At 46.6% G+C, this 10,593-nt stretch overlaps 2 protein-coding genes across 4 annotated transcripts in view; one reads left to right on the forward strand and one right to left on the reverse strand.

Moving 5' to 3' along the window:
• TTLL5 (tubulin tyrosine ligase like 5) overlaps nt 1-421 on the reverse strand; it is a 278,708-nt gene extending 278,287 nt beyond the window's left edge. The window contains exon 1 of the mRNA XM_040641619.1: nt 270-421. The gene's annotated coding sequence lies outside the window, so the exon portion shown is untranslated. The remainder of the gene's footprint in view (nt 1-269) is intronic.
• Nucleotides 1-10,020, forward strand: part of ERG28 (ergosterol biosynthesis 28 homolog) — a 10,565-nt gene extending 545 nt beyond the window's left edge. The window contains exons 1-6 of one of the 3 annotated variants that reach the window (XM_040641637.1): nt 787-925; nt 1,820-1,990; nt 3,457-3,620; nt 6,202-6,292; nt 9,030-9,148; nt 9,275-10,020. In XM_040641637.1, coding sequence (XP_040497571.1) covers nt 3,488-3,620; nt 6,202-6,292; nt 9,030-9,148; nt 9,275-9,354 — 423 coding nt within the window. In that variant the 5' untranslated portion in view covers nt 787-925; nt 1,820-1,990; nt 3,457-3,487 and the 3' untranslated portion in view covers nt 9,355-10,020. Of the gene's footprint in view, nt 1-773; nt 926-1,819; nt 1,991-3,456; nt 3,621-6,201; nt 6,293-9,029; nt 9,149-9,274 lie in introns of those variants that run through there. The other 2 variants (XM_040641636.1, XM_040641638.1) reach the window with 2 other exon arrangements.
• The last annotated feature ends 573 nt before the right edge of the window (nt 10,021-10,593 follow it).

Raw genomic sequence — 10,593 nt, forward strand, 5'->3', positions numbered from 1 at the left:
AAGATTAAGGACACTCGCCCAAGAAGCGTCCTCGCCCTAAAGGGATCAGCCCCTCGGCCCCACCCCCGGTTCACCCCAATCCCAGGTAGGTCCTCAAATGCTCCCCAAGCGAAGGACAGGGATGACTCCGCCGCAGCGATTCAGCCCAGCGCGCCCGGAAGCCAACAGCTACTCCCGGACTCCGAGAGGGAAGTGTAGCGGCCGGCGCCCGCCCAGACTCGGGAGCTCACCTCCCTCGCGTAGAGGAGCGCGCCGGCGCAGGCGTTTACCTGTCTCATCTTCCCATGACTCCGGGCGGGCCAGCGGGGACCGCGCTCTGCGCCTACCTCCCTCCTCCTTCCCCAGCAGGGCTCACGGCCGCCGCCGACGGCTGCTTCCCCCGTTACTACAACAACCAACAAGCAACCGCCCGCTCGGAGCCACTGCGCAGGCGCCCGCCACCCCGCGCTGACAACGCTCGGCTGCGGGCGCGAAGGAATGTCGTCACCGCCGCGCAACGCGGGCGCAGAGCTTTGCTCTCAGCAGAAGTCTAGACTTCTTTTTCCGCTCTTTTTCCCTCCACTCGTAAAGGGTTGACTCCAGCCCTGGAATTCTTCCGCCACGCTCAACAAGAGGGTTTACTGCGTGAGCGGCGGTACCCGGTATGAAGCTTGGACAGCGGCAACCACTGATTGGCAGTAAAGGGGTTCACGCCCCATCTCCTGCTCGAGCAAAAGTGGAGCAGCCAATCAGAGCGAGGACTGACGGAAACGACCCAATCCTGGAGCCGGCTGTGGGCGGGGGCGAGGACAAATGGCTCAGGTGGACTACTCGCTGGATCTGCTTTGGGGCTTTGCTGCTGCTGCTGCTGCTGCCGCCGCCGCCGTCGTCGCTACCGCTTCTCCAGCTGGTGCTGCCGCTGCTGTGGTGGGGGTCCGGTCACCAGGTACAGAGAGTGTGGGGGAGAAAAGGGAGGGAGGCGTTTTTGTGGCATCTGATTGAGAGGATAGGGAGAGTCTGGAAAAATGGAGGTGAGATGGAAGGAAGATCCCTGGAAGCAACCTTTTGGAGGAGCAAGGGGTTCGAGAACCCTTGGGAAGGGGGAGCTGGGACTATGAAGATGAAGAAGGCTTGGTAGGTTCGGGGAACCAATGAATGAATGAACGAATGACCAGCCACTAGGAGCCCAGCACAGGGCAAGGAACCTTTTCATTTTCTCATGTAATTCTCACAGTAACCCTTGAGATAGGTATTTTGAAAGCTCCATTTTGCAGATTTCTCACCCAGGATTGCACAGCTACAAAATGTGGAAGGATAGGACCTCCCTCCTGACTAGTTTAAACACCACACCTTTGCTGGGCCAGGCCAGGCCAAAATTTGAGAATAGATGTTAGATACTTTAGGAGGCCCTAAAGCTTTAGGGAAATGGAGTTGAGGGATTTGGTAGAGCAGTTCGGAAGAGTGCTCAGGCTCTGCCCTTATCAGCTATCTGTTGGGATTTCTAAGAGCTACCATGAAATGGGCATAAGTTCTCTCAAAGAGGGGAGCCGTCCATATGGCTTTTCTGACCCTGGGAGGAGAAGGCCTGAGTCACCTGTTGAGAAATGGGGAAAAATGAGGATGAGGGGATCTTGGCCCATGCCCTGACCGCTTCTGATTTTCTAGTAAAGCTCTCTTCTCTCTGGACTTCAGTGAGGTCGGTCCATTGTTGTGATCTACCATTCCCTGAGGGATTCCTCTTCCTCCTCTAGAGCTCTTTTTTTGGTTGTTTTTTTCTTTTCTTTTCTTTTTAGTGCTTCACACTGCCTGAGGCCATGGCTGACTTTAATATTTATTTCAGCTGGGTAGCATAAGACTGCACTGCAACTTCCACCAGAGTGACAAAGGAAGCCTGATGGTTTATCACCACTTCAGGCCCAAGAAGTTAACCTGACAACAGATAAACTGTGGGGAAAGCAAAAGACAACCAAAAAAAACCAAAAAACTACCAACACTACAATGAAGATGAGAAGTAATTCTATTATTCAATTCTTTATCTACATGACTTTTATTTAAATCAAGTTGATTGAGGGGCACCTGGGTGGCTCATTCGGTTAAGTGTCTGCCTTCAGCTCAGGTCGTGATCTCAGGGTCCTGGGATCGAGCCCCGCATCGGGCTCTCTGCTCAGGGGGGAGTCCATTTCTCCCTCTCCCTCTCTCTCAAATAAGTAAAATCTTTTAAAAAATAAATAAATAAATCAAGTTTATTGAAAACATTGCTCTTCAAGGGTTCATCTAAGCTTTTTGAAAAACAAAAAGTACATAATGTTGTTGTATTTTGTATACAACTTCAAGACAGAAGTGGATATAGTGTGCTTGTCTTCCTTCAAAATAGAAACTTCATCAAAATATTCTCAGACAGTGAGGCACTATCGCAGAGCACGGTTTGTATCTCAGCTCTGCCATGAGTTAGCTGCGTAACCTCAAGCACATCACTTAACGTTTCTGTGCCAACCCTTATCTGTCAAATGGAAAGAGTAATAGTGCCTGCCCACCTTGTTTAAGGCTTAAATGAGATCATTTATGTTAGGTGCTTGGCACAGTGCATGACATAGACAAATGCCTGATACCTGTTAGCTATCATAATTTCTCTTGCAACCCAACGCCAACATTGTTCGTTCCTTCTCTACATAATTGTCATGCTAGTTCTCAAGTCACAGAAGTTTATTTACTTTTAACCTGTATATTGTTCTAGCTTGTGGAGCATGGATTACCTGAGAACCAGAGTAGAGAACACCTGAGAGTGTAAATTGCCCTTGCTCCATAGATTCCGCTCAAATGTATAAGCTTTTATGTGCTTGGAAGGCTCTGTCATCAATAGCCAGACAGATATCTGTTAATAGATTTATAGTCACCTTGAGCCACTTGCATGACAAGGGAATGACATAAAAAACTAGGCTAGAATAAAGATATTAAAGAACTGATTCCAGCCAAGAGAGAAGCGTTCTGATTTAGCCTAACATCGTGGAGAAGCTGCTTAGACAATAAGTACTATGCCACTTACTGCAAAGTATACTGTTGATTCACCACTACTAGTGTGACTAAATATCAAGACCAATTTCTCTAAGTCTTACACAGAAGTCCATTTTATTACCTGATAGTAATATTTGTACACCTCTTCTTTGTTCCCTTTTTTCTCCATTATTTTTGGCTGGCTTTACCATTTCCAGGCACTGCGTTATTTAGCCCTTTCCACTCTAGGTAAACGTTAAGCACCCTTTGGCTTAGGGTAAATATCCAGGCAGTGTGCTAACCCGGTGAAGTAAGAATAGTCTGTTTAGATAACTGAGAGTGGGCGAACTTCAGGGACTTGGAAAGGAATTCACAAAGAGATTGCCCAGATAAGCTTAGTATAGCCCTCGGGAGTGGGATACAAGTTAACTACCCAAGTCAGAGAGCTTATGGTTGAAGTAAGCTAACTGCTGTTTTGTTCCCAAGGCAAAAAGCCCTCTCGGGTTGGAGGGAAGTCATGAGCCGTTTCTTGAACGTGTTACGAAGCTGGCTGGTTATGGTGTCCATCATAGCCATGGGGAACACGCTGCAGAGCTTCCGAGACCACACCTTTCTCTATGAAAAGCTCTACACAGGCAAGCCAGATCTCGGTAAGAAATCAGAGAACTGTATCCTTCATGGGAGTGGCCCCAAATGGTGGATGCCAGACCAGGCTGTCCCTAAAAACAAGCTAGGAAGTTTAAAAACAAACACACAGCACAGGTGCCCGTTTTCTTCTCCAAACTTACTTCTTGAAACTTCCATCCGCTGAGTGGGGCCCAAGTCTATTTTTCTATAACTTCCCAGGTAATTCTGAGGTGGGCTAATCTAACCTTTATTGGCCATTGGAATAATAGACTTTGCGGATAGCACTTGGCCCTTTTTCCTCCCAAGCTTGTCTGAATACCTTTTCACCCATTTTATGCTGTCATTTGCGTATTACAGGCAATACAAAAAGTATTACAAGGGCAGGTGAGAAAAGAGACTTATTTGGCGACTCTGGGGTGCCCCACTAGAAAGCTGTAAAAAAAGCTTTTCATATTATTTCAGTCCTCTTCAGAAGCTAGGTTGTACCACATACAGTTTATTCCGTGTTGCAGGTGGGGAGTTACTAACCCAAGGTCTTCCCAAACCGTGAAGAGTCCCTGAGAAGATATCCAAAGTTCCTCTGAGCTGGTGTCCCAGAATGAAACGTAGAAGGCCTCTGGTGGCCTTTCCCAATTTCTTGAGCCTCCCTGCCGAGAGTATTTTCACATTTCAGCTTGTGCTTCCTTGCACTGATGTGTGGGATAATAGTGTTTGAGCCGCAGCACCATTTCACGCAGCTGACAGTTCTGTGTCGCATTTATAGCTAACCCAGATTCAGGCTCTGACCTAGCTCGTTTTTCTGCAACATCTCCGTGCAAAATGAATCTAAGTAGGCTGGGGCTCACTTTGAACAAAGCTCAAAAGGAGTAAAGTACCTGGAAAAGTGGGTAGGACGGCTCCACCGTTTCCCCCTCAAATGCTGCCCTCTGATGTCCAGGAACCCTGTGCAGATTCACAGGATTGTAGAGATTACCTGGTCTAGTCCTTTAAAGTTGACAGAAAAGCCCAGGGGTTATGCAGTTTACTCAAGGACACATAGCTGAGCCGAAGAACTGGCAGGGGGACGGGGTTGTCGTCTCCAGCCTGAAAGTAGAGACTGCCTCCGCCCTCATGATCTGGAGGCTCTCATGGTACTGAGATGCCGATGTTAGCAGTGTTCTGGAGCATTCCATAGAATTTCACCTGATACCTAACCTGCCTGGAGTTGGTGAAATATTCCACTTTTGTGTCTCACTAACTAGAGCTATTTCCTCAGCCTTTTCATCAGAAGAGCTATCAAATTGGTTTATAGAATGTAGCCTCCCGGGGCCAACCACTAGATATTTGGTTGACATGTGGAATTGTTTCTCACCTTACTATCATCTAAAGGTCTTCGACGTTGTGGAATTGGTATCACTGTATGGTTTTCCAAAGGATGGGAAATCCTTTAAGCCCAAGTAGACATTAATAGACCTTTCAGGGCACCTGAGTGGCTCAGTTGGGTAAGCATCTGCCTTCAGCTCAGGTCATGATTCTGGGGTCCTGAGATCAAGTCCCACATCAGGCTCAGAGCCTTCTTCTCCCTCTGCCCCTCCCCCCACTTGTGCGTGTGTGCTCTCTCTCTCTCAAAAATAAATAAATAAAATCTTAAAAAAAAAAAAAATAGACCTTTCAGTTATCAGTCTTGTCCCTTGAAATTTCTCTTGCTCAGTAGACCAGCAAAGGAAGTATCTTTGCTTTCACTGTTTTGGCATTCCTCGTCCCAGGATGCATTAGATAAATGGCTGTACATTACAATTACCCAGGGAGAAAGTATTTTTAGAAAATACTTACTCCCAGGGCCTACCTCCAAAGAGTATGATTTAATTGATCTGGTATCCAGGACTTGGTAATTTCATAAAACTTCTTTAGTTGACTATAACAAACACTCAGGGTCAAGAACCGCTGCTGTGGTAGACTGTGATCAATACTTTCAGGACAAGATATTTAATACAGCAGAACAAAGCTCACCAAGAGTGACGTGGCCTCAGCAAACACCAAAGAAGCAGTGCTTTGTTCCAGTACCAAGTACACAGGAAACCAGCCCGGTGTGGCCTTTGTTTACATAATATAGATCTGGATTCAGGAGAAGACTTAAGTCTCTTCAAGACCAGACTGAGCATCTGGCTCTGTCCCAGGATTTCTGAGTTCTCTCCTGCATCCGCCTCGAAAGTTTACTGACCTCGCAGGCATCTCGTATTGACGCCCGACTGTCTGCAACATTCCCCCAGACGTGTCCTCATCTAGACGTGCTGGACATCACCAGCACCAGCGTGGCTTCCAGGACAGAGGTAGAAACTGCTACAGTCAGGAGTTATTGTCTAAGTGGGTTCTTTGTTGGGTTTCTACTCTTAAAACGCCCCTGCCCAACTGTAGACATTTGAAGAGGAGCTGGGCGGTTCTCAGGCTGGGATTCCTTCCATTCCTACTGGTTGCCATGTGCAGCACCAGAGCCTCCCCTCTGTCCAGCCAAAGGGAGTTCAGGCTCTGCAGCCTGCCTCCCGTGAACCACCAGTGAAGTAAGAAGAGTTTGGAGGGAACCCTAACTCTCCCCTCTCGACACTCTTGCTTTTTTCTGCTCTACAGTGAATGGCCTCCAAGCTCGGACTTTTGGGATCTGGACGCTGCTGTCATCAGTGATTCGCTGCCTCTGTGCCATCGACATCCACAACAAGACGTATGTAAGGGAAGGAAGAGCATAGCATCCTTTCGTAGGAAATCAGGTGCTAGGCATACCCAGTGTGGTCCTCCCCTTGGAGACCTGTTAATTTTCATACATTAGCCTAGAAGGTGGATAATAAATGGTCCTATTCTTTCCAGGCCTAAAAAAAAAAAACATAATAGGCATCAGAGGTCTTTACAGTTTGAAAATTCTTTGCAAGTGAATAGCAGCTGGCAGTGTCATGATCCAGTGGCCTGCATCATACCCCTCTACTTCTCTACTAAAGAATCAGCCCTTCTTCTACTAAAGAAGTAGAGTAGTGTGCTCTTTTTAGAGCAGCCACCCACATATACCTTATCCTCACATTCCTCCTTAGGAAGTAGGAATGAACAGAAATCACAATCCATGAAAAAAGGAACCCACAAGTCAACTGCTGCATGCTTATGCAGGCTCAGTAGGTGAGGGTGAAAGAGAACCCAGGATCCAAAGAGACCAGCCTCTCTGGGGAACTCGGACTAGGGTGGAAACTTTGCAGACAACCATAGCTTCTTGTCTAGATCATGCTGTAACCTGTGCTGACCACTGGAGGGGGCTCGAACTTTCTTTCCAACCATCCTCACCACCATCAAAAGGGGAAAGTTTGCTCAGGTCACTGGCCAAGGCCACCAAAATGTCACCTTCACACTAAAATATTTTTCTGTCGTATCTAAGCTCTCAGCATTTGGGAAAAGAGGAGGTAATGACATTTACTGAGCACCTCTGATTATGCCGGGAGCTTTCATCTACGTGACCTTGATTAAGTCTCCTAGCAGCCCTGGGAGGTAATGATTTTCATTCCTGAGTTTGCAGATCTCCATGTTAGAGACCCAATTAATTTGAACTAAGGAAGACAGATTCAAGTGGGATTTGAAACAGGGCTATTAACCCTGTGATCTCCAATTTTTTGTTTTGTTTTGTTTTTTTTGAACTTGAAACTATGGCTTGACTCGTTCTACATTGACACGTATTTTGGGAAGCAGTATGGTTTAGTGGAAACAGCCTGAGGCCCAAGAATGAAAACAAGAAAATGGGCTCTTGTCTCAGTTCTGTTACTAACTATTTTTGTAGCTGCAAGTTCATTATATGGTTGACCCTTGAACAACATAACATGGGCATTAGGGGCGCCAGCTCCCCACAGTTGAAAATCCGCGTATAGCTTTTGACTCCCCCAAAACTTAGCTACTAATGGCCTACTACTGACCAGAAGCCCTTACTGATAAAGTCGATTAAGACATATTTTGTATGTTATATGTGTTAGGCACTGTATTCTTACAATAAAGTAAGCTAGAGAAAAGAAAATGTTATTAAAACCATTAAGGAAGAGAAAATGCATTTACAGTAGTGTACTACAATTTATCTTTAAAAATCCACACATAAGCGGACCCATGCTGTTTAAACCCATGTTGTTCAGGGATCAGCTGTTCACCTTCTCTGCATCTTGGTCTCTGACTGAGAGGAGGTAAGAATTAAATAATCCTTTTAAAGACCTTTATCATGACAAACTGCTGATGGGTATAAGAGGTGTATTTTTCATTTGCTGTGCTTTTGGAATGAGACTTATGTCATTATCACCCAGTCATTTCCCCTTCTTCCAACACAGAATAGCCACAAATGCGGACTTCTGTTTCTAGCCTTTTTTAACCTGGGACTTTGGTCCATGTTCTTCTGATATACACTCTGATTCTATTTCCTCCCTAACCAGAAATTCAAAATCAACACCCATACATACATATTTACTAAATGTATAAAACATGCACAGGAATGATAAAAATCAAATTTAACATAGGGGTTCCTTCTAGGGAGCAGGGAGGGAGGGGAATGGGATCCGGGTGGGATAAGGATACATAGAATGCTTTAACTGATATCTGTAATATATTTTATTTCTTAGAAACAAGTATCTGAAGCAAAAATGTCCAAACATCCAAATTGGAAGGAGCAGGGTATTGGTTACCTACAGGTTAATTATAGTATTCTATCATCAACAATTTTTTGTACATTTGAAATATTTCATAATTTTTTAAATGTCATAGTTAAAAAAAAGATATCTCCAATCCAAGTGGTCAGTCATCCTATAACCTGTCTCCTCTCCACCTCTTCATCAAAACTGAGGAACATGTTCTCTTCCCGTGAGGTTATCACTGTGTCCTCCACCTGATGGTGTTCCTGGGCTAAGACACAAAATCACAACAGCCCAGGTGGCAAGAGCATCTAAAAGCCCCATAGAGGTCCTTGCTGCTTATGCCTCATTCAGGCCCTTCATTCTGTGGCATCCATCCTATGGGCATTGACCAGCCCATGGCCCCACACCTGCCAGGTGGGCTTGGACGACAGAGCCAAGCCAATTTGAATAAGTAGAATATGTAAGCGTGATTGACCCCCAACTATCTATACTGCTAGGAGTGCCACAACCCAGACTCTGCTTTGCTGTGGCTGGCTTCACCACCTTGCTACAACTTGGAGACCCACCGTGGATGTTGGGACCGTTCTCCTCTCAGTCTAGCCGTTGAAACCTTCAGTTTTGCCCTAGTAGAGGGTAAATTGGTGTGATCGAGCAGACAAGTCTTTCTCGGGCCCAAGTCTCCTTTTCCTTTAGCCATAGTCAGTTGCGGGGTTTGGATTCGTGTGTGTGCGCGCGCGTGCAATCTCACCACTGTTTGTCCCCTGCACTGAACGAACAGGCCTCCAGTTCCCATGTCTGTCTGCTCCCTTGTAGGCTGTACCACATCACACTCTGGACCTTCCTCCTCGCCCTGGGGCACTTCCTCTCCGAGTTGTTTGTCTTTGGGACTGCAGCTCCCACGATTGGCGTCCTGGCACCCCTGATGGTGGCAAGTAAGCATTGACCCCCGGGCCTCCCACGGGAACTGCACCCTAGGGCCGGGGGCAGGAGAGCAGACATATGGGAGTGTAAGAAAGTGCTGTGCCAATGTCAGCCACCCATCTTTTCTCTTATTTAAGGCTTCTCAATCCTGGGTATGCTGGTTGGGCTCCGGTACCTAGAAGTAGAACCAGTATCCAGACAGAAGAAGAGAAACTAAGGCCGGCATTACCACCTCCGAGACTTCGTCTTCCACCTTTGCTGTCCCCTTCCTTCATCCTCCCTCCTCTTTCATTTCTTTTCTGTATCATCCTGAGCGCCCTTACCACTGCTACCCTTTTAGGTTTGAGGTTTTTCTTACACTTAAAAATTTTGAAGATACAACCTTCATACAGAAAAGTATATAATGTGTACGTACAATGGAAAGAATCATTTTAAATAATTGAATACTCTGTACCGTCACCCAGATCAAGAAATTTCCAGCACCTCAGAACCCCCCCGTGTGCCCTTCCCCTACCTACAGACTCTTCCAGGATCCTTTTGCCAACCTTCAGCTTTTTTCCCATTTATTTTCATCCCTTCCTCTGACCTGTGTGGTGGGAACACTGAACTATGAAACTTACAGCTGCTGCGTCATCCAGAGCAGCTGCCACCAAGGGCTGCTTCAGGAGGTCGCCCTCCCAGCTTGGGCTCCTCTCTGCTGCTGGACCCAAGACTCTGAACCATCCGAGGAATAGGCAGTTCTTCTAAGAAGGGCTCCCCTGTAAGCATGGCTCATATACTTGTGTCTACAAGTGGATCAGGGTTGGAAGAGTCTGGGCTGTTTTTAGACCTTCCGGTCAGCTGTATTTGTGTAACAAATTTTGTAATAAATAGAAAAACCCTCCGCTTGGATCAGTCCTTGTACTTTGACCTCCCCTAAGCCAAGAGCACTCCTGCCCTCTCCGAGCCAGCCGTAGCATAGGATCGCAGCTTTTTGCTGATCAAATACACCGTAATGAGTAGGACAGCTCAAGGACCCAGGCACAGTTGGCTGCCTCTGGCCCCTCTTGTCACTTGTTCATTTCTCCTGAAGTCCAATCTGTCTCTCCTTCCCCACCTTCAAAATTCTGAGTTCACAACTAAACAGTCAGGACCCTTTCTTGTTTTCTTCCTAAGAAAGAAAGATTCTTGAGAAAGCAGAGACAGAAAACAGCACAGAAGAAACAGCTGCCTGACCACAGAAAGGAGAACATGAAACCCCAAGATAATGGACTGGAGCAGATAGTTGCCCTCCAGACACAATCCTGAGGGGCTCGTCACTGGCTGGGCCCACACACTGCGTGTAGACTCAAGAACCCATTCATTATTTCAACAAAGTACTTATTGAACACTTAAGTCCATGCCAGACACTTGGGAAAGGAAACGATGACCCAGGCAAAATGAGGACCCAAGCAAAATAATGACCCAGGCAATGTCT

This window comes from Ursus maritimus, unplaced genomic scaffold, assembly GCF_017311325.1.
Source record: "Ursus maritimus isolate PB19 unplaced genomic scaffold, ASM1731132v1 scaffold_25, whole genome shotgun sequence".
Classification (NCBI taxonomy): Eukaryota; Metazoa; Chordata; class Mammalia; order Carnivora; family Ursidae; genus Ursus; species Ursus maritimus.